Consider the following 24,423-nt stretch of genomic DNA (forward strand, 5'->3'; position numbering starts at 1 on the left):
GTTGACAGTCCGAGGAGCACCACCCCTTATTTGCCGACATCCAAAGGTCACTGGGCTCAAGTCCTTAGTCTCTCTCAAGCTCTGGCCACTGAGGCGTCAAAGTGACATTTTGTGGAATGGTGATAGGTGGAAATTTGGACTCCCAAGGAGACCCTTTTCCCCTTGTGCCAGACCCTGAACCCTAGGTGAACTTGCCCCCAAGATCTCCACTGGATAATTCCTGCTCCCATGGGTAATCCCACTGAGGTAGCGGTGTAGTGTAGGTCCCACCTCCTGGGAATCCACGTGGGGAATCCTGCCCTAACCCAAGAGGAGGGGGCACAGCCTCTGTGAGTCACTCTGCTACAGTTTAGCTTCTGACCCGCCCAAATGCTACAGCCAATTGGAGCGTGAGGGCATGGCCTGGAGGTACTGCCTGAAGATCTGGAGCCACTCAGGGCACCTGGGACGTGATCTAGTTCCTTCGGTGGCCCAGGAAGGGCAAGGGCAAGGTTTCTATGGCCAAAGTTTGGTTTTCCCAACACTTGTACAAATTTGGATTAAAACTTTGAACTTTTGAAAACACACACACACACACACAATGAACTGTTGAGAAGCATGAAAATATTATGGGCAGAGGATAAGGGTGAAGTATTCTTTTTACCTGCAATACAATGTATATAGTGCTACAGTGATAACTATAGTGATAATTCCCATTAAGCTTAGTACCCCTAGCCAGAGAAATGACGTGAGGTCAAGAAAGGGTTTTCTTACCAATTGGTGCCTTGATAATCATCTAAAATCTTGGCACAACAGTAAACCAATTATTTTAAGATAAATCCTGGTGACTTACCAAGAGGATCAGAACTCCTCCTCCTTCGCATGGCTGGGAGGTAATCTGGAGACAGAAGAACTTTGAAAAGACGTTCAAAAGGCTGACACTGTACAAATGACTGAAGACCTCGGGCATTCAAGCAGAGTGCACTGAATACATTTGGGAGGGAGCCAAGGACTTCACGGGTAGCAGGAACCTAGAAAGAAGATCAAGTGAGTTTGAAGACCTCTGAAAGTGTTCAGGTGTAGATGCCACGAAACTTTGACCAGGGTATTGCAGAGTGAGTGAGTAGGGGAGGGATATATTGTGGGGAGGGGTATGCACAGAGCATTCTTTACAGAGAAGCAGTAAAGGACTCACATCTTTGATAAGCAGTGCATGAAGCATGACATCTGTTAATCCATTGTCCTGGAGTGAGGATAGCAGTGATGGTTCTTGAAATACAAACACAGTCACCACTTCAGTAGCTAAAAAAGATGAGAAATAGGAGAAATTGAGAGATTCTTCACAGGTATTAACAATAAAATTCCAAAGGCTGAAAAAAAACATACTCTATGTACAACAATTTAAATACTTGTACTTACTCTGAAATGAATGCCCCTAATACTGCTTCATCAGAAGGTCACTATTAAGAATTAGGTGACAAACTTTCAAGATTTTTATGGGCAATGTACAGGTATAATGATAATTAATAATACCATATTGAATACTGAAAAATATACCAAGAGAGTAGATTTCAGTGCTTTTATCAAGTGAAAAAAAGGTAACTATATGAGATGATTTGTTAATTAGCTTGATTATAGAAATCATTTCACTACATACACCAGATCATGTTCCACTAAATACATGAACCACCGTGGATATAAACCAGTCCAAAATTATGAGAACCGATAAACCTAAAAACACATCCTTTTTTCTTTAAAATGCAGGGAAAATATCTAAGATGGGGGGGTGGTTTGCTGGATTGAAGTGAATGTAAACAACTGATGGAATGGACAAAATGTCTTCTCAAAAGCCTTTTAGCAATTTTAAAATACCACTAGCAATGTTAAGAGTTCTTAGGTATGTAATCTGACCAATTTTTGACAATATGATATTTAACATGGGCTTATAGACTATTATCAGTGCTCAAGGGGAAATTAATGCATTCACTAAAAGGTAACCAAAAGTGAAGCTAGAAATAATAGGAAAAAAAAGTGAAACCGCAAGCAAAAAGCACGAATAATTAAAACCAATAACTAACCCTCTGAAAAGACTGAAAAAGCTTACAAGCTTATGGGAAATCCAAGAAAAGCAAGCAATATGTCAGCAATGAAAAAAGGAGATCGAACAGGATTCAGAACAAATAAAATTCTTTTACAAACTGTATGCTAACAAGTGAAATGCAACGCTTTTGTAAGAAAATGTCATAACAATTGACTCTCAAGAAATGATAGCAAAGCAGACTAACCTAATAACCACAAGAATTTCTTAAAAAATACCAAGTAACAGAAAGGCACCAAACCAACAGTTTTATTACTTTTAAAAAAGATGTATTCATCTGTCAGAGAAAGACAGAGTGCGCACGCACACAAGCAGGGGGAGCGGCAGGCAGAGGGAGAAGCAGGCTCCCCGCTGAACAAGGAGCCAGATGCAAGACTCAATCCCAGGACCCTGGGATCATGACCTGAGCTGAAGGCAGATGCTTAACCGACTGAGCCACCCAGGTGTCCCTAAACTGACAGTTTTAGATGTGAGGTTATTAAACCTTCTAGGAGCAATTAAGACAAGGTTTCCCAAATCATTGTATGAGATTTAAAAATTTTGATTTTAAAACCTGACAAAGAGGGTGAATCTACTCCAAGTGTCATTGAAATAGCAAATATATGACAATTACTAGGGACCAACAGTTGTCAATGGCCTGATGGACTATAAACTTATGGAAAATACAGTCCTTTTTTGGGTTCCTACTGGTATATAATACAACCTTCCATACATTTTTTTTTTTTTACAAATGTCTAAATTACAAGAGGTTACTAAAATTGAGTATTCATAAACTAAAATTAGTGTTCTACTAGAAGTTACTAAGACATCAAATCTGTTATTTTACCATGGTCTAACTATAATGCTATGTCATAATGCTACTGTGCAATGGGACAGTTTAAACCCTCTTTTAAAATTAACAAATGACCAAATATTAGAATTTTTTTAATTTACTTCCCCCTGCAAATATTAGAATTTTAAAAAGGAATCACAAAAACCAAATGGCTCCATGTGGAACCTAGCAACTATAAATTAAATAATGAAAGATAACTCTTAAAAAATTAATGATAAAAATCACATTCTAGAACCTACAAAATCCATAAAACAGCAATAATGTGTTAAGACAAAGGGTCCCTTAAGAATAAGGAAATAATTAGAAATTTACAAAGTTTGTAAGAAAAAATTAAAAATTTGATACTGCAATAGGCATCTTGAAAGATTATACAGAGAAATTCTCTCAGAAAGTGACATGAGATCAACATGGTAGGAGTACTAGCTATACAATAGGGTTTCCAAGAGAGAATACTTAAGTTAAAAGGAACCAAAGGAATTTTCCTGAAGCAAGAAAAATTTATCAGATTTTAAAAAGGGCCTAACCAAGTGCTATGAAAGAATACTGAAAAGAAATAGAACTAAGTAGGTCCTGGTGAAATTTGTAAACTCCTAGAGCAAAGAGAAAATGAAGTTACCTACAAAGGAACAAGAACCAGTTTAACATCATGGTTACCTAAAATATGTAACATTAGAAGACAATGGAGAAATGTCCACAAAATTCTGAAAGGAAAAGAAGTATGACACTTTAAAAATTACCCGAAGATGCACTCCATCCAACAAAACTGAAACATGAATCAGAAAAGGAAAGTCAAAGAGTTACTAAAAAAGGACAATGAAAATGATGAGAAAGGGGTGATGTGAAGGCAGGTTGAAGATCTTATGTTGTCCAGTCTGGCAGAAGACAGAGTAAGAAATTTTTGAAGTTTAGATGTCAATAAAATGTAAGAGTAACCATTACCAAAAAAGGAGTAAAAAAGCTAGTGTAAGATTCAGAATATGAAAAAAATTAAGACACAAGACTCTAGGAAAAAGAAAAACAAACATATTGGTGATCACAAAAAAATACACCAACATAGAAAATTCTTCAAGATAAAAAGGCACAATACTTTAATAAATCATTCTGAAAACGACTAAAAGCTGGATTAAACACCTAAAATATCTTTTAAAATGTGAAGAGTAGACAAAGTAAATTATAGTTAAAGGTCCAAAATAAGTCAAAACTTGAACTCACAGCCTCCGGCTTTTGTCTTAAAAGCATAGGGACACACCTTCATTGAATAGGAACTCCAGTAAAAACAGAGTCCATTTATGTTACAGATGGCATTAACCCTAATCACATGTGATGGAACCTGCTGGAAAGTTGCTGCTTTCCAACCCATGACCAGGTCACTCCTGATAAAGGATGGGTCTTCAAGAGTCAGCCCAACTAGAGAGCAGACCATAGTCATTTTGGCACTGGAGGACACCTCAATCAAGGTATGACCACTGTTCATATTTTTATAGACTCCCAGATGGTAGCTAACTGGGTAGCCTCAGTGGGTTGTTGGTCGATGGGCTCAAAAGTTACCACATTCAGTATCATGCCCTATCAGGCTTTCTACATTGGGAACATACTGCTGCTCAGACTTCACGTATTACAATTAAAGTTTGATGTCTCAACTCATACCAAGGTTGCCACACAGGAACCTCATTTTTATGCCCTAGCTGACTAACTTGTTCACACTTCTCATATAAGCTCAGATATTACTCCCTGCCCTCAGCTCAACAGGTCCCATGAGACTTCCAGTGATCTCAGTCTCCAGACCCTTAAAATTTGGGCTCAGTGCCATAGCATCCAATGCTACTGGCCCTGGCCCAAACGCTAGCCTACCAATGTGATCTTTGCACCCTGTCCTGCCATTGGTATCATGGTCAATGGGAATCCATACAAAGGGGTGAATACTCCTTCTCTGACTGGCAAATTCATTTTATTAAGCCACTGCCCCAATCTGCTGGTGCAAGTTACTATTCCCTCACAAAGATTCAATGTTACACAAGCCTGCTCTTGGTTTATCCCTCCTGCCATGCTACTGCCAACACTTAATACAGGCCTCACTAAATGTTAGTTTCCTTTTAGCTTCCAAATAACTCTGACCTGATGTGGGTACACATTTTATTCATTCAGTCTGGGCACAGGCAATAAAAACAAGGCATCACCTGGAACTTCTGATTTGTCTTATCCTCTGCAAACAGCAGACCTAACACAAAAACATAATAGCCTACTTAAGGGCATGCTCTTAAATTTAAAAAAAATGGACAATGTTCTCCTAAATGGGTCTTTTACCCACTTTATCTTAGTTATCCTGAACTCTCAACCTTTTAAGTCATATGACATCCTAACAAAATGCAACGAGGACCTCCCTATTCCTTTTCTAGCCATAAAAGGAACTTTCCATGTATGAATCTATAATAACCAAACAGAATCCCTTCTCACTTAAAGACACTGCCCCTTTTTTGATCTTGGTGCAACCTATGCTAGATTGGTGCCTGTATTTAAAGTGGATAACAGAATGGGATCCACTGAAAATTGAGGGCCTCTGCCCTTTCAGACTATTCTGTATGCCAGAAAAAAGGTCTTTGCTAAAGTCTTTTCCCAATATAATAGTTTTAAAGGTTCACTAACTGGAGGTCCCTCTTTGTAAATGGAGGTCTCGGTGCCTGCCTGTTCCCACACCTACAATTTTATGGTTCTTCTAAAAAGTAAAGGAAGATCTTTTTTTTTTGTTTTGTTTTGTTTTTGTTGTTTTTTAAAGATTTTATTTATTTATTTGACAGAGAGAGAAATAGCAAGAGCAGGAACACAAGCAGGGGGAGTGGGAGAGCAAGAAGCAGGCTTCCTGCCGAGCAGGGAGCCCGATGTGGGACTCGATCCCAGGACCCTGGGATCATGACCTGAGCCGAAGGCAGACGCTTAACGACTGAGCCACCCAGGCGCCCTAAAAAGTAAAGGAAGATCTTAAATTAGTTCCCAGTAGTAACATTCTTAAGTAGGGATGCTAGCTCTGGATCCACCTTATACCACTACAGGACCTGGGATAACAATGCCTGTGACTTCAATAATAAACCGACACCTCCAACATGCCAAGACCTACAGATCTCAACAGGTCTGAAAATATTATGGAACATTCTGGTTCTGGTTGGCCTAGCAATGCTAGATTTGGCTCATGGCCTGCGTCTGGGAATCTACCATTCCGACTCAATGCCAAACTACTTGGGCTCCTTTATCCCCATGCTGTGACCTCAACTGTTTGGGGATATTCAATCAGTCCATAGTTCCCAGTAAGAAATTACTCTGTAACTCCTAGAGACAAAGGAATACTCAAAATCACTTCTGTAATTATTTCTCAAATGTATAAAACCTTCCATCAAAGTTTTGGGGTTAGGCCAGGACTCCCATCAACCCACTATCCTAGATGATGACTTCAGCACAACTGATAATCCCAGCCTCAGTGGTGACAGCCCCAAATGTTAACTGCCCCTGTAATGGGTGGCCATAACACCCGTCACAATTCCAATGGCCCTATCAGCTGACTTTCCTTAATCTGACAGTCTCACATTTCACTATCCATTATTCCACCATCACTGCACCAAGATTTCCCATCTTCCTCAACTTGAAAGACAGTATTTATATAATGGTAACAGAGAAGGTCACCTGAGCACTAAAAACTCTAGCAATGCTAACAGATGCCCAAGCCCAGGCAATGTTATACAAATAACTCTTGTCCCCTGGGAGGTTTTCAATATTCATATTGACTATCTGCCAACCTCTCTGGTTAAATAACCACCACCATGGCGTTGGCATCAGCTAGTCTAGGAACAGAAACGAGAGAAGGAAAGGCAGTTGGGGAAATTAGAAAGGGATACAGTTGGGTATAAAAGTGGGGTAGAAGAGTCAGAGGTTGAATTTGGGAAGAGTCAATCTTTATTTGGTTGGTTTTATCATAGAACTGTTGCAGCAGGACAGCACAACCTCAACAGAGCTTCCTTACTGACTTCATGCCCTTCCTAGCCTTCCCCACCAATCTGGAGTCTAGACAATGATGTCCCTCTTGTTGGGACTATTCTGCCCTCGCATGTCTGCTCTGATATAATTTGGCCACTAGAAGCTCCACCCTCCAAGCACCTTGGGCTACTGGATCTCCTATGACACAACTCCTATTCAGCAAGGTCATACACTCTATTCCACCAACTGCTCCCTTCTAATCCATACACCCTGACCTGTGTCTTAGGGGTATTTAGTATCCAGGTACCCTAGATCAAACCAGAATGTCCAGCTTGTTCATCAAGTCTTGCCACAAAAGGGAGCACTGGGCCATCTTTTTATCTTTTATATTGGGCTGCATCACCGTCTTTGGTGTAATGGGCACAAGATTAGGTGTTTTTAATTCTGTGACATAGATGCTTCCTCTAGAGGCTACCCACGCGATGGCACAACTCCTGGCCAACCACATAAACCAAACAGCTCAAGCCTTAGAAGCCCTTAATGAGGGAAAAAGAAGTCTAGTTGCTATAACTGGTAAAAAGATTGGGGCTGCCTGGGTGGCTCAGTTGGTTGAGCGTCCGACTCTTGGTTTCAGCTCAGGTCACAATCTTGGGGTCGTGGGATCAAGCCTTGCATTGGGCTCCACACCGAGTGCAGAGTCTTCTTGAGATTCTTTCCCCCTTCTCTCCCCACTCCACCGCCCGCTTGTGCACGTGTGTGCACTTTCTCTCTCTAAAATAAATAAAAAAATAAAATCTTAAAACAGATTGGTATTAAACTGTTATTTTAAGGTGGCGGACAAAAAAGGGGACTTCCTGCTGCATGTGGGTCAATAATACAGATAAGGTATCCAGAATAGTTCAAATAAAACAAACAAACAAAATAAACAGCCAACTACACTAAAAAATGTGCCAAGAGATTCTCAGGCCCCCATTAATTTTTTTTCCTGGCTGTCTCCTTCTGGCTACAGTGAAAGGCTCTACACTATCATTTATGGAGCTACAATAATAATTGTTGGCCTAATTATTTTGAGTTGGCTTTGCAAATTTGGTCCCTCTCAAGTACAAGTTATTTATAGTAAACCAGGAAGGTTACTATGCTAATTCCAACAGCAAGGATGAATTCTAGAGAAGGAATTTTGACCTCCACTATGTTTGCTTTAGTGCTCTAAGTCTCATTTCTGGCTTCCTGTGTCATTCTGAGGGATCACCTGCTCCCTGCCTCCACCCCATAAGCACACATGTCCTCTTGCTGCCTCCTTTAAACTTCCGCTTGATGACTGTGCACTTGCTTTTCTCTGTTTTGGGACTTTCTCCCAGAGAGAGCCATCCTTCTTCCCTGCATCTTAACTTGGGACTTCTCCACCTGTGTAACAAATCTTCAATCGTACCAAAGACTGCTGTCATGAGTTCTGCCATATGAACCTAAACTTGGGAGGGTGTCTCTCCATGTCAAGATGGAGTTGCTATAGTATAAGGGAATACTTCCTCAACCTGATAAAGAGGAACAAAACCTTCTGCTAACCTCAAATTTAGTGGTGAAATACTAAATGCTTTCCCCTGAGTTTGGGAACAAAGTGAAGAGGCCCATTCTCACCACTTCTATTTGGCATTGTATTGGAAATCTTTGCCAATGCAGTAAGCCATAAAAAGCAAAATGATTATTAAAAGAAGAACTATTTGTAGATGAGAAGACTATACAGAATATCTTAAGAAATTAACAAAGCAATTATGAACTACTAAGTGAATTTAGCAAGGTCACAGGATATAAACTTAAAATATAAAAACCTGAATCTGCTTCAGCAAGGGGACAAGTACCTAAATTGTAGTAGCCAAAACTACTCCCTCCAGATACCCCAAAGTATTAAAAAAACATGTGCTACTGGTACAAGGAGGTTTTATTTCTACACTTCCCACTACATTCCTTTAGTTTTAAGGAGAATTCTAGAAACTGACGTATCTCACTGTCCTGAATATGTATGGCACTCAATAAATGACAGTTAATAAAAATGAAGTTTTAACAACAGCAATACGCAGAGTATTGCTAACATAAAATTGCAAGGCATTTTTACAAATAATTACAAAGTACCCACAGCTTCCCAAACTGCATTTTCTACAGTGAGAAACAATTTTCTATATTACAGTTTGTGGATCTGACATTCAGTGCTAAGAATGGAAACCATGCTGACTGAATTTTCCAGACCAAGATTGGGACTAACCATTGAATAAAGACATGCTTATCACACTTGCAATGTTAAGTACAGCACAATGTACAATATTACGTATCACAAATGATTTATAATATACTGCTTATAGAAGGTATATTTGGCATTCAAAGAAATGGATATTTGAAACTGAATTCTGACCTTTATTTCATCACCAACTAGAAAGATACATAATAACACAGAGGACAAAGGTGGACAGTAAAACACTATAAAGATATAAAATATACAGAGAACGCTGCCCGGTTATTCTAGCTTGGTATAGCCAACTATCAATACCACTTACCTAGGAGGAAGAGTGATGGGCCATAGTATTCTGCATTACTGATGATGTGCTTCAGGGAGGTAGGGAGAGAACCATCCATCACTAAGAGAAAAGAAAAGTGAACATCAAGGAGAATATGATCAGTCCAGAAGTAGTTTGATGGGTAGAGATGATGGAGCAATATATTATATATACCACCACTGTGGTAAACAAACTCCTGTGTTGATTCCACTCTAATGGTTTCTACTTCACTCCTCCTCATATTCTATTATTTATTCTTTGTCCATGAAATAGCCTCTTAACAGTGGGTCAAAGAAGAAAAGAATACAGACACAGACAAAGTGGAGTAGCAGGCTGGAAGTGAGCACAGAGTCAAAAGCTGAAAAAGGAAAAAAAATGGGTGAATCATTATGAAAATAGCTAGAGAATCCTTAGGTCAAGGAAAAGTGACACGAAATGACTAAAAGCTATTCAAAATGGCATGCCTTTTCTTAAGCCTGTCTTACTACAAGAGTAGCATCAGTATCAAAAGAACTAATCTTTGGAGAGAGTCAAACATCCTTCAAGAAAGAATTTAAAATCAAATACCATGTCGTATGCCATCTGAGAAAGCAGGGTCTTGAATGGCCTTCTTGAGGAAATTCAACATGGATTTGAGAAGTGCTGCTCTTTGTGGAATACACTGGACTCCTGGCAAGGGAGAAAGATGGAGGATTATACTGAGTTCACCATTAGACCACAATGGGCAGGCACATAAAACAATTTTTTAAGAGATGCATATACACTATATCAACACTAGCAGACATTCGAAGTGAAGATCTCTGGATATTGGGAAGCTTTGAAAACTGGGAAAATAAATCACCAAGAACTACACAAAACTAATACTAAAATGAAAAGACTGAAGTAAAAGTGCAAGTAAGAAGATTAACTCTCTGATCCTCAATTCCTGTTTTAGATATTATCTGATCTCTGACATGGCTGCTTTGATAAAATAACGTGTGAACAGTTGGAAAACTATGAAATAAATGTTAATATGAGAAAATGGACACCAGAATGGCAAAGTAACATGTATAGTCCTAAGAAGCAAACCTCCAACTGTACCACTGAAGCTGCTCCCAAAGTACCTTCTTGACTAGTTTAGTAATTCAGTGTGAAAGACTGGGTATCTACTTGTCTACCCACCAGGACGGGGGCCAGGGCCAGAGCCAGAGGAGAGGCTAGTGCTGCTACTAGAACTTGATGCCCTTAATTCAACATCTAGCCGGTGCTCCATAGAGATGGATGAGCCTGGACTAGTTTCCATAGTCACATCTGCAACTAAAGTAAAAGTTATGATAAAAAAACTAGTTAGAATAAAAGCACCACCAAAAGAACGACTGAGAAATTTTTTTCCCATTAAGGCGAGATAAATGATATAAAAATGGTGACAGATTATGATACTGAGACCCAAAATAAAAATGTAAGCTTTCCACAAATAGAAAGGTATTTAATAGCACCAGTTATTTAAGACATGCAAGTTAAAAACATTCCTTCAAAAGAAATCCCCTTCAATATTTCTCAGCCACCAATGTGGGAGGAAAAATAGTGGTAGGTAAAACATGCAATTTCACACACTACTGGTAGGTAGCAGACTGTAGGTAGAGCTTTTTCTAATTTTAATGAAGTACAAGATAATTACTTCTTACAATATGTAAAATATAATTAAGCTCCAATAGTAATAAACCATTGTTTATATTTTGAAATACTTTCTTCCAATCTTTTTATACATATACAAACATACATACTTGTGCCTACTTATATACAGGAAGCACAAACTCATAGTTTTGTAACCATTTTATTGAATATAAAATTTTCTCTACAAATACATCAGAATCACCTAGATTGGTTGTTAAAAATGTGGATTTCCTGGGGTGCCTGGGTGGCTCAGTTGTTTAAGCATCTGACTCTTGTTTTCAGCTCAGGTCATGATCTCAGGGTTGTAGGATCATGCCCCAAGTAGGGCTCTGCACTCAGCAGGGAGCCTGTTTGAGATTCTCTCTCTCCCTCTGCCGTTCCCACCCCCTGCTTGTACATGCTCTAAATAAATAAAATCTTTATTTTATTAAGATTTATTTATTTATTTGAAAGAGAGAGTGAGAGAGAGAGAGAGCACAAGAGGGAGAAGCAGACTCCCTGCTGAGCAGGGAGCCCGATGCGGGACTCGATCCCTGGACTCCAGGATCATGACCTGAGCCGAAGGCAGTCGCTTAACCAACTGAGCCACCCAGGCGCCCTAAATAAAATCTTTAAAAAAATTTTTAAAAACATGGATTTTCCTGGTCTTCACTTGCACACTTACTGAATCAAACATTGCAGATGGGGTCTACAACTTTTAAAAAATTTTATTTATTTTGAGAGAGCATGAGTGCACAAGCGGGGGGAGGGCGAGAGGGAGAGAATCGCAAGCAGACTCCACAATGAGTGCAGAATTTGATGTGGGGGGTTCAAACTCACGATCCTGAGATCATGACCTGAGCTGAAATTAAGAGCTGGATGCTTAACCAACTGAGCCACCCAGGCACCCCTGAGATCTACATCTTTAGCAAGCACTTTAATTTATTCTTATGCATATTCAAGCTTGACAATACCTGATTTATAATAAACAGGCTTTTAAATAGTCTTCTATTTAGATGTCACATTTTAATCAACACTCTGGGATCTCACCCATTAACTCAAATGCCAGCTTGCCCACAATAAACCAGAGATAGAAATTGGGTAAAGGAGTTCCTAGGGACAGCAATGCATGTAAATAACTGTGTTCAGGAAAAACAATAGAGAAAAAGGAACAGCTTCCTATGGGTATTGAGTATCAAGAATGAAAGCATTATAAATTTTAATACCTTTATCATAAACATGATAACAGATTCATGTAATGACATCCTGGGTCACCAAAGTAAGAATTTAAATTCTAAGAAAGCTGTTTTGGGTAATTTTTTTTTTCTTTATTACTATTATCATGAACTATGCATGGGGGGGCAGGGAGATTAAAAAAAAAAAGAACACACATGATGATGCACCCAAAGATTAAGAATATCTGGTTGCCTAGCTTTTTGACTTCATGATTTAAAACACGTTGCCTATTCAACAACTTCGTCACCTCTCCTCTTCCTTCTCAGAATAGCCTGATAGTTTCATAAGGTCCCTAATGAGTCTACATTCTCCTTATCTTTCCCAAACACATATTTACACACCTACAATATATCAGGCACTGTTGAAGAAAGAACAGTGAATAAAACAGTACCCTGATCTCATGGAGCTTACATTTTAGTGGGAATAAGAAGATAATGAACCAATACTTAGAAAACAGCTATTAAGTCTTGAAATAAAACAGATTAACATCCCACAGTGACTGGGGGGGGGCTCTACTGCAGCCCTACTATCTGCTTCACCTTCCATCACTATTCCCAACAACTTGTGCCTCCTTTTATAGTTATCCTCATGAAAAACAATACACAAATCATTTACATAGAAAAACACTGTTCTGGGGGCGCCTGGGTGGCTCAGTCGTTAAGCGTCTGCCTTCGGCTCAGGTCATGATCCCAGGGTCCTGGGATCGAGCCCCACATCACATCGGGCTCCCTGCTCCGCGGGAAGCCTACTTCTCCCTCTCCCACTCCCCCTGCTTGTGTTCCCTCTCTCGCTCTCTCTCTCTCTCTCTCTCTCTGTCAAATAAATAAAATCTTTAAAAAAAAAAAAAAAAGAAAGAAAAGAAAAATACTGTTCTGTTGCTGAAAATACACACTCAAGTCACTTGTGCACTTTGGAATTTATGAGGAGGAAGAATGAAAATTCTTACTGAAAATGAAAATTCTGACTTAGTAACTGTTAATTACCATCCATATCAGTTTCCATTTCTTCTCCTTCTTGTGTAGTACTGGGTCTCTGGATCTTTGGCTTGATCACAAATGGACATTCTTTTCGACACAAATCTACTTCATGCTACAATCAAGGGAAAAGTAGTAAGAAAATCCTACATATATACCAGGAGTTAAAAATAATTATAATGAAAGAATGTCACAGGCAGATTATAAAACTGGTTTCTAAAAACAGAAAAGGGCTAAGATGGTTCTTTAGGGTTATTAGGATATGAGGATTCCTAGGCTCAGGTCTTACTGGGTATGTCTATGCAAAGTGCTCCTTGTATAATAATACCTCAAGTCTATAAATGAAGATAGAAAGTCCACTATGGGATTGAAAAGCTGCCATGTCCAGGTTGGTGATGAGGTCAACCACTCTGACAGCTCTGGTGACAAATGTTATCTGGTCCTGTTCATCACCAAGGAACTTTATGACCTATTGAGGAGAGAAAAAAAGGCAAAGCCAATCAAATGAAAAGACACAAAACTGTGAATAATTCTTTTGGAAACATGCAGTCTAGATCTCAGGGAGGCAAGTACAGTGTGGGAGAAAAGAAACAGGTGTTTGTCAAATGATAGCTCTATTACTTCTGGGACTCAACCTCCTGAGATAATGGGGACATAAAATTACTTTTCAGGATTAAATGAAATATTCAGGGAGAAAAAAGCCAAGCACACAGTAAAGCCAATTACCTTAATAGCACAATTTACAAAGTACCTTTACATATTTTTTCTTTAGGGTAACAGCCTAAGGTCGTAATAAGATATGGCTAGTCTTGACTAGTAACTGGAGCCTCCTGACTCTCAGACCATGTTAGACTGATCAATTCTTATTAATGGAGATAGCCTCACTTAAAAATTGTTAATGAGACAGATAACTAGAATGCCAAACTAGAAAAATTAAGAATAACATTTTCTGGGTAAACTTTCTTATGCTATCTGCTTTCACTATTAACCATTCCAAACCTATAACTCTACACCTTGCTCTTAGTTGATTTCCCCACAAATGTATTTAAAAAAAAAAAGAGCACCTTCAATAAGGCTTCCATCATTCCACAGGAGACCAAGGCTTCACCACCAGCATCGTAGCTGGCCAGATGGTATAAAAAAGAGAAGAGAGCAGTGGCAAACTGGTGAGGGTATGGATCCATGGAAGGATCTATATGGGAGGTTGGGAGAGACAGAAAAAAAGCAAGCTCAGAATTTAATGTTAAGATGGAAAGATGTTAAACAAAGACTGACAAAAGCAAGGGTGAAGTTCTTGCTACCTAAAGTAACAATCATCAAAACTTACCAATCATGGCCTGGATACAGTTCCGCACAAGTACCGGCAAAAATCCATGGTAAGAGGCAGTTCCAGTACAGTCAATAATACTGCTGAGTTTGGGAGTTCTCTCCAAGTGGACAATTGATGTTAATGTTCGTAAAGAAGCAGCTTTAATCTCCTATGAAAATGGAAGGTAAACACGATGTATTAAATAAGTAGTAGATGACTGGGGCACCTGGGTGGCTCAGTCAGTTTAAGTGTCCAAATCTTGATTTCGGCTCAGGTCATGATCTCAGGGTCATGAGACTGAGCCCTGTGCTCAGTATAGAGTCTGCTTGAGATCCTCTCCCTCTGCACCTCCCCCTCACTCTCTCTAATAAATAAAATAAATCTAAAAAAAAAAAAAAGGTAGATGATTGAACCAAGTTGCTAATACCCAGAACTCAAAATTAAAGTCATTCTACTGATAATGGTTTGGGGTAGATGGAGGTCTGTTGAGACTAACACTGAAAATCCAGCACTTAACTCTGCAGCTAAATATCCGAAGAGGAAGAGTAAAAGAGCTAAGCTTCCCTCTTGGGGTTCATTCTAAACCCCTGGGAAAAACCAAAAGGAAAATAAATACACATGAGCCTGACATACACAGGAGAATGTTAATACTTACCATAAGCTGCTTATCTGTTATCTGAAGGACATCTACCAACTCCTCTATCAACCCATTATACAAGATACTGTTTGCTGACTCCTGCAAGGCATTGGAATACACTGCAAAAGGAGAAATAAACACTTTAGGCAAGAAGGCAGTGGTCAAGCCACTGCCTAATGACAAACCTTTTGGCACCTACTGGTTCTGGGAAAAGATTCCCTTCCAACCAGCATTGGAGGGCAGAATCACTGAATTCTAGAAGATTGATCAAATATGGTGGTAAGCCCTAAATATTCTCCAAACTACAGACTCTCCTATTAGTACTGGTTGTCATGAGCAAGGATTTTTGGGAATGGAAGTGTGAAGAGTTAATTTTTTATAATATCACTACTTGATATAGTAACTATTATGCCTTGGATATAGACTTCCATTTTCATCTCTTCATGTGCTGCTTCTGTTTTTCACTGGAAACACTTATACAGGCTGTAAAGAACAGAATTTGGACTACTGCAGACTAAGTCAGAAACATATGACACTGTGGAGTAAAAGTTGAGAATGAGTGTAATCCACTTTCAGTGTATCCCACACAGAGGTAATAGTAGACATAGTCTCCTGAAGTACAAACTAAGGGATTTGAGCACATTCATTTAGTTTAACAAACATGTATCCATTAACGCCCCAGAAGTTATGCTAGGTGTGAGTACAAAAAGAAGAGTTATGAATTTCACTTCAAGGAACTCAGTTTAAAAGAGGAGATAAACAAGTAATAACGTAACTAAAGCTGGTAATATTAACAGCAGCTACCATTTTATAACTTCTATGTGCCTAGCTTGTGCTAGGTGCTTTACCGGTTTTCATTTAACCCCTGTATCAGCCTATAAGGTTAAGTGCTGTCCCAATATTAAATGAAGAAACAGGCCAAAAGCATAAACATGTAGCTAATCATCTGCAGAATCCGGATGAGAGCCCAGGACTGATTCCAAAACCAGTGTCCTTTCTATTACCCTAAAGTAAAATGCACAGTATTGACTTAATGAATACCTTGAAAATTAACTTTGAAATTATACTACTGACGGGACAGAAGAGGAAGATGAAATGGCAAGAGGAAGAACAGGGGCCAGGAGAGAGGACTACCTGAACATCCATCTAAAAGAAAAAGGGCCAAAATCAAGACTAAACCCAAGTGATAGGTCTGTAAGTATTACACTGTTTTCTAATACAACATTAAGGAGCTCAAGAATGATGAATACAGTGAACATTAGAAATGCAGGCATAATTTTACAATTTAACTTTCCACCTAGATAATTACAATAAGCCTCACAGCAACAAAGACACAGATGAAGCTCAAAGGAAATCATGTCTAAATTGCCTAATCAGGGCCTGTTAATTGTAGTGTTATTCTCTTACCTAATATAGATATTGCATGCAGCCTGGCTTGAACAGCTTGCAATCGTTTCCTGTGATTAGAAAAGCCATGGGCCAGCCGTATGTGTGTAAATAACAGCATCTGTAGGAATATAAGACCTAAATTAGGAAACCAGTGAAAACGGTGAATGTACTTTCTGAGGGCTAAATCTTACCTATTGGGATATTTGGTAAAATGGTTTACTGTTGCTATTTGTTAAGGTGTCAAACAGAACAGTTCTACTCTGTGGTTACCTGACAAAATGAGAGCCACAAAACACAGGCTCAGAGAATCCCAATATCCCAACATAAGCCAAGAACTATCACTATACTGATAGGCAACAAGCTGAAGACATTTGGCACAAGTTCTGATTGTTATTAATCAAATCAAATATTTTATCACCGTAACAATGAAAAAAACCCCACAGAACTAAATGTTTTCTCCTTTCGTCTGTAAAGTGTTGAGATACTAACACCAGATTTGCATGAGTAAAGCAGCTTATGTCTTCCTCAATCTCTCCTGAGAACCTACCTAAGAATTTAGTAGGTGTTGGTCTCATAAAACATGAGGAAACGAAGGTTCACAGAGGCTAATTTACCCATGATCTGACTCCTTTCCTTCTGATATGCTGTCTCCCAGCCCAGCAAGTATCATTAATCTACATGAGTAACAACCACACCCTTTAGATAAATAATGAGGACCTATCATACCTGCTTATCCTTAGGAATGCTGTACATTTTGGTAAGAGATTCCATGATTTCAGAAGGGCTTTCTGAAATCTACATTAGAAAAAAATTGGTTAGGAACAAAAAGTAAACTGAATGTTAGGAAACTAGCCAACAAGTCAAATATTCCTCTTACCTTGTCAAGTTGCTCTATGTGAATATAATGTAGTGTGTTACTACTTGTCTGAAATTAAAAAGACAGAGTTGTTAGAAGTCACTGTTAATACCTTAGCTTCCCTTTCCATAAGACTAAAAGAGAGCTGTCTGAAAACCAAGATGTCACCCTAGGTTGAAGCCTAACTGAATGCTCTTAAAATCAAGGTAACTTTAGAGTCCCCCAAAATACCCATTTTATATATAGAATATTTTCAAGAAAGCTTCTTTGAAGACAATAGTATCAAAATATAATGCACATAGTCAGACACATTTAATATTCTTCCTTATCCTTTTTAAAAAAGTTTTGTTATTTTTAACTGAGTATAATTAATATACACTGTTATATTTGTTTCAAGTGTACAGTATAATGATTCAGCACTTCCACACATTACTCAGTGCTCATCCCGGTAAGTGTACTTTTAATCCCCTTTATTTCACCCACCCCTCTACCCACCTCCACTCCAGCAACCACCAGTTTGTTCTCTGTATTTGTCTACTGTTTTGTCTCTTTTCTCTTCCTTATCCCTTTTTAAACCTAACTTAATTCCCACAGCCTCTGTATTCATAGCAAAGACCAAATTCATGAAAATGGTTTCCACTCTAGATATGTACTACAGCTGTCTTCAAGGAGCCATAATTTAGAAAGGTTATTTATTATGCTATAGGTAGGGAAAAAATCTTACTAAGCTACTTATAAACAAAACTGAATTTTATTGTCTCCTCAAAGAATATGGAATGACTAGATAACTGAAGCAGGACCCTGTAAGCAATATATAGATTTCTTACAAACTGGCTAATAGAGAAAATTGAGTGATCACTATCCAGACTATTAAACTGAATGTTGGAATTCTCAACTGAGACGGAGAAAAACACACAAGTCATGGCAATGCCTCATAGGGGAGTCCTATCTTTCAGCAGCTCCAATATAAGATCCAAACCTATGAAGAGTTATTCCTGAGAAGCTGCTAGGTATATTTAACTTGGGAGGGCAGCATGCAGCTCAAAACCATCCTCTCATTTAACTGAGGAGTCCTAGAAGTCCATCACAGACTCTATCAGAACAAGTCTGAATGAGACTCACCCTTTTCTCGATTTTGACCTCGGCCCCAGGGTCTGCATAGAATTCAAAGTGTAGTGTAGTTGCACTGGGTGGGTATTTCTGTGTATAAAGCACATGAAATAATCAGATACCATCTTCTCCCCAAATCTTCCTTCAAAGTCCTAACCATTTGTCCAACTCATTGTAGCAGCAGAATGAGCAGTGTAGTCAGCAGCTATAGTGCCTTCACCCCTCGTCTTAGCAGAGCTCAGATATCACAGATATCACACAGATAACACAAAATCAGGAGGATGGAGCCCAGAGCTCCAAAAGCCTTCACATTTCTTACTTATAAGTTATCAGTTGCTCTTTCTTTCAAGAGATCAATTCTGACTGTAGCTATTTTCAAGAAGAAAAAGAGAGGCAAGTCTGCCAAGCAATAATGAATAAGAATCCAAGAAAGGATGGAGAACAAATACAAGGTTCTAGGTACCAACTTGGGAATAGAAAAGAACATTGTTATGGAAACTTTAGTGTACACCATCACCTTTTGAAATATTTTATTCAAACTATGCTTCATTAGTGTACCTTCTTAATTCTTCAAATACTCCCTTTCATACCATTCTACACCACTTCCCATGGTATCAAAATGCTTTTCTGCACAGGTAAATACCAAGTCAATATGAACCAGACCCTGACAACGAATCCTCTTTAACTCTAGAGAAGCAAAGACAAAATTAAGACGACAACAGCATGCCCATTAGAATGAATCCTTAAAAGAAACCAGTAGCATAGCATGGTTGCTTCTGAGAATGGAGAATTACTGAATATAATAAAGTTATTAATTATATTTACATAACACATTAATTTTAAAAATTGATTATTGTATACAATAATTTTGAAATTGCATGCATATGTATTTCTAAAAACATGCGTATGTATTACTTCCTTTTAAAGTACACATCGTATGTTTCAAAGTCTCACTGATATACCAAATATCAATAAATAAAGGGATGTGCGATTTCTTAACACAGACTGGGCCCAAGACAGACATCATACAAACTTAGTAGAGTGTAGACGAAAGTCATTTTCTCATAATTAGAATTCCAAACTGAATACTCTTTAAGATTTATGTAGCTTTATTAAAGAGACAATACTTACCTCCCGTATTACCCAATATTCATTCATATAACACACACTAAAGAACGTATACCAACTAAGGTGGGAAAGTAATTTGTTTTAATTTGTAGTTTTCTTTGACCAGAAAAAGAACCATTCTCCCAGGGAAAAAAGGCTTGCTAAGATAAATTCACTAAATTTCATCGCAGCTATTTGTCCTATACACGACAAACTGACAAAAAGAGCAACATATGCTGGAAAATATGTTGCTTCTTGGCACAACTGTTTTTAACAAATCCAACTGTACCTTGTAGTTCCAAAACAACATATCAAAGCAGAAAGGAGGATGGCTTAACCTTCTAACCTAAGCATGGATGAAAGGTATGAACAGGACAGGGCATGAGGAGTAAACATGGAAAACACACAGAACATTTTAAGTTCTCAATAACCTTCATGGCAGGACTGTTCCCCAAGCATCCATTCTTAAAAAACACACCATACTGCCCAGAATTCCAATAGTTTCAGTGAGAGAATGCAAGCAAATACCCTTTCTGGGATTTTTCAACACTTTCAAACGGATTCACCAAATACAGCTTCCTACTCAAGAGCTGGGTATGAACATATACTGTGTTTCTGAGATTGTTCCTACTGTCAGCACACTGAGGACCTAAGCATTTCTAGACAAGATGTGCTATGTCTCAATTGATCTCAGGTTCCTCAAAGGTCCTGATGTGAAGTGGCAACTTAATATACCATATATTCATTGTAAAGTAAGGCTCAAAAAGAGACCACACATAGCTCTGCCAAAAGATACCCATATCCCAGAGTTACTTACCATCATATGCAAGTCTCTGCAACATTCTGCAAGTCCAAAGCCATTCTCCTTTCCACCCCAGCTCTAAAAAGGGAAAAAGGCAGTGTTAGTGCTTAAAGTAGCCCTGTGTATAAAATATTTAAGAGTATGTGGCTGCTTGGAATACGGTGTTGGCATTGAGAAGACATCCACTGTGAAAGTCCAACAAAGACAGGGAGCAAAAACAGAAGCAAGGACTTAAGACTCAAGATCTGCCTAAAGGTGATTTCTCCAATGAGATCAATTTCACTGTTCTGTGAGGATGCTACTGGGAAGAACATAAGCAACTATAAGCAATTATACATGCCTTCAGTCATACCTGCTGACAGGTCAGTCTTATCCCATCAAGCCTTCAGTACTATATTATGCTTTCCATGCTCTCAGCCTGTTCACCTTCCTCACTACAGTGAGGAATCACATGCTCTACAGTTTCTTTTTGACATGAACCAAGTTGCAAAGCAGAAGACTCTATATTGCCTACTCCTACTATACTCTGCCACCACAAAGTCTAAAAACTCATCAAGTATTAGCCCCTAAGGTAATGGGGGAAAATGACTAAATTGTGCACTATTACTGGCCTCCAAATCCAAACCTCCAGCCATATATTCTTAATAAACTTAATAAACTCACTTGCATTTTTTTTTTTTAAAGGTTTTATTTATTTATTTGACAGAGAGAGACAGCGAGAGAGGGAACATAAGCAGGGGGAGTGGGAGAGGGAGAAGCAGGCTTCCCGCTGAACAGGGAGCCCGATGTGGGGCTCGATCCCAGGACCCTGAGATCATAACCTGAGCTGAAGGCAGTCGCTTAACCAACTGAGCCACCCAGGCGCCCAACTCACTTGCATTTTCAACAGTGTTTGAGATATCATTTTTGCCTGATTCAGAATGCTCCCAAGGGTGGGGTGAACATTTGTTGAAAACATTAAAAAGCAAATGCATTAATCCCTGCTTCCTGGGACAAGGGCTAAACAATAGACAAACTGGAAAGTATGGGGGGGAAATGGCTGGGGAGTGAGATGCTTTGGAGAATAAGGGCTTGGAAAAGTTCCACAGACTCCTGGGAATCTAGAAGGCCACATGTACGCCCAAGGTTAAACACAGCTCTCTTTTAGTCTTATGGCAAGGGAAGCTAAGGTATTAACAGTGACTTCTAACAACTCTGTCTTTTTAATTTTAGACAAGTAGTAACACACTACATTGTATTCACATAGAGCAACTTGACAAGGTAAGAGGAATATTTGACCCGAGAAGGCCCCAAGTTCTACACGCCTGGGTGATCATCAGGCTCTGTGCAAGTCACAAGTGAAGGCTAAGGCACAGTTATAAACATCCTGGTTGAGTAGTGAAGATAGGAGTATTGCCACCGAACATACACACAAAACCTACCTGCAAAGACTGGGGGGGGGGGGGGGGGGAGTATGTATTTTCTTGTTTAGGAGTTTAAGGGAAATCACTAGCCAACCCCTAAGCTAAGAGCATTAATGATCACATAATTATGAAATCAGTTCAGAAAAGTCTAAAGAAACAACAACTGGGCGCCTGGGTGGCTCAGTTGGTTAAGCGACTGCCTTCGGCTCAGGTCATGATCCCCGGGTCCTGGGATCGAGTCCCACCTCGGGCTTCCCTTGCTCTTTGGGGAGCCTGCTTCTCCTTCTCCCTCTGCCTGCCACTCTCCCTGCTTGTGCTCGCTCTCTGTCAGATAAAATCTTTAAAAGGTACAAACAAAAAAAAGTAAAATAAAGAAACAACAACAAACCATAACAACAAACCCTGGGGAAGAGTGAGAATTTGATTTCCAGAGTTGCCACATTATATTAAAAATGTCCATTATTCAAGGAAAAAACTATGAGGTATACAAAGAAACAAGACACTATGAAACACACAAAGGAAAAAAAAATTACAGCAACATGAGCATGAGCAGTGATGTTAGCATGATGGCCAAATAAGACCTATCTCACTGCCCCTATGCAACAATTTGGCTCCATCCATGGACAAAAGTGCCTTTGTTGGAGTTGGGGAACCTAGCCCCATAAGCCAAAGGATGGGGGGGGTTGTCTCACCCACCTGCGTATTGGGTAATAGACGTGCATACTGGTCTCAGCTACAGACCCTGCAGTGGCCTATGAACCAGCTACAGCCACTCTGAGGAGCCCCAGGAGAACATGGTCTTAAAGAATCACCCATGGGCAAAGCTACCATCTGTGGGATTATGAATGAACACCTCTAAGTCAGAATCCCACCCAGGCAGAACGACGTAGCAGTGCCACGGGGCCTCAGATGGCCTCAGCCGGTCCCCTACCGCCCCTGCCGTGTGTCGGGACCAGGGTCTGGTGCTCAGAGCCCCTTGTCCCAGGAAACGGGGTGCGGCTGGAAAAGGGGCCGCCCCCTTGCCTGTCACGCAATGCACGTTCGTGGGGAACCTGGTGCTAAACCATTTGTAGACGATCTGCTTCTGGGTCAGGGTTTTGTACATAGCAGAGCAGCACCCTCACTGTGATCTATTGAAAGTCAGCCCTCGACACAAGGGTTTGTAAAAACAAACAAAAAAAGGAATCACCCATGGATGATAAAGTTTAAAGGACAAAAATATTAAAAATGGTAAGAGCTAAAATAATTTGTTAATGAATATACAATTTAAAAAGAGGTAAACTGAGTATTAAAAACATAAAATGAGGCTGGGGGGAGTAAAAGGGTAGAGTGGGTGTGATCAAAGTTGTTATCAGCTTAAAAAAGACTTAGCTACAAGATGTTTTATGTAGGCTCCTGGTAACCACAAAGCAAAAATGTATATTAGATACAAAAAAGATAAACAGAAAGGAATCAAAGCATACTACTATGGAAAACCATCAATTCACAAAGGAAGGCAGGGAGAGAGGAAGAAAGGACAAGGAAAATACAAAACTGCCATAAAACAGTAAGATGGCATTACTAAGTCCTCGCCTATCAATAATTACTCTAAATGTAGATGTATTGATTTTCCAATTAAAAGGCATGGAGTGGCTGGATGGATTAGAAAAACAAGACCCAATCAAGAAATGGGCAGAAGACATGAACAGACATTTCTCCAAGAACATCCAAATGGCCAAAAGACACATGAAAAAGTGCTCAACATCACTTGGCACCAGGGAAATCCAAATCAAAACCACAATGAAATACCACCTCATACCAGTCAGAATGGCTAAAATTAACACATCAGGAAATGATGTTGGCGAGGAGGTGGAAAAAGGGGAACCCTCCTACACTGTTGGTGGGAATGCAAGCTGGCGCAGCCACTCTGGAAAACAGTATGGAGGTTCCTCCAAAAGTTGAAAATAGAGCTACCCTACGACCCAGCAACTGCACTACTGGGTATTTACCCCAAAGATACAAAAGTAGGGATCCGAAGGGTTATGTGCACCCTGATGTTTATAGCAGCAATGTCCACAATAGCCAAACTATGGAAAAAGCCCAGATGTCCATCGACAGATGAATGGATAAAGAAGATGTGGTATATAAATATATATATACAATGGAATATTATGCAGCCATCAAAAAATGAAATATTGCCATTTGCAACAACATGGATGGAACTGGGGGTATTATGCTAAGTGAAATAAGTCAATCAGAGAAAGACAATTATTACATGATCTCACTGATATGTGGAATTTAAGAAACAAGGCAGAGGATCATAGGGGAAGGAAGGAAAAAAATGAAACAAGACAAAACCAGAGAAGGAGACAAACCATAAGAGACTCTTAATCATAGGAAACAAACTGAGGGTTGCTAGAGGAGAGTGGGGTGTAGGGATGGGGTAACTGGGTGATGGGACATTGGGGAGGGTATGTGTTGTAATTACACTGGGTATAAGACTGATGAATTACAGACCTGTACCCTAGAAACAAATAATACATTATATGTTAATTAATTGAATTTAAATAA

At 39.3% G+C, this 24,423-nt stretch overlaps 1 protein-coding gene across 14 annotated transcripts in view; it reads right to left on the reverse strand.

Annotated features, from left to right (window-relative positions):
- The window catches only part of HUWE1 (HECT, UBA and WWE domain containing E3 ubiquitin protein ligase 1), a 162,440-nt gene that overhangs the window by 79,628 nt on the left and 58,389 nt on the right, over positions 1-24,423 (reverse strand). For 12 of the 14 annotated variants that reach the window (XM_064574095.1, XM_054508125.2, XM_064574093.1 and 9 more), the window contains 15 exons: positions 20,486-20,548; positions 18,574-18,651; positions 17,473-17,520; positions 17,322-17,390; positions 16,614-16,713; positions 15,225-15,346; positions 14,588-14,738; positions 14,325-14,452; positions 13,589-13,729; positions 13,270-13,375; positions 10,580-10,714; positions 9,986-10,087; positions 9,419-9,499; positions 1,175-1,281; positions 833-1,010 (listed from right to left, as the gene is read on the reverse strand). In XM_064574095.1, coding sequence (XP_064430165.1) covers positions 833-1,010; positions 1,175-1,281; positions 9,419-9,499; positions 9,986-10,087; positions 10,580-10,714; positions 13,270-13,375; positions 13,589-13,729; positions 14,325-14,452; positions 14,588-14,738; positions 15,225-15,346; positions 16,614-16,713; positions 17,322-17,390; positions 17,473-17,520; positions 18,574-18,651; positions 20,486-20,548 — 1,609 coding nt within the window. The remainder of the gene's footprint in view (positions 1-832; positions 1,011-1,174; positions 1,282-9,418; positions 9,500-9,985; positions 10,088-10,579; positions 10,715-13,269; positions 13,376-13,588; positions 13,730-14,324; positions 14,453-14,587; positions 14,739-15,224; positions 15,347-16,613; positions 16,714-17,321; positions 17,391-17,472; positions 17,521-18,573; positions 18,652-20,485; positions 20,549-24,423) is intronic. The other 2 variants (XM_064574096.1, XM_045878393.3) reach the window with 1 other exon arrangement.

The sequence above is a fragment of the Mirounga angustirostris genome, unplaced genomic scaffold, assembly GCF_029215605.1.
Source record: "Mirounga angustirostris isolate CCGP_5_RB_7025 unplaced genomic scaffold, mMirAng1.0.hap1 SCAF_11, whole genome shotgun sequence".
NCBI lineage: Eukaryota > Metazoa > Chordata > Mammalia > Carnivora > Phocidae > Mirounga > Mirounga angustirostris.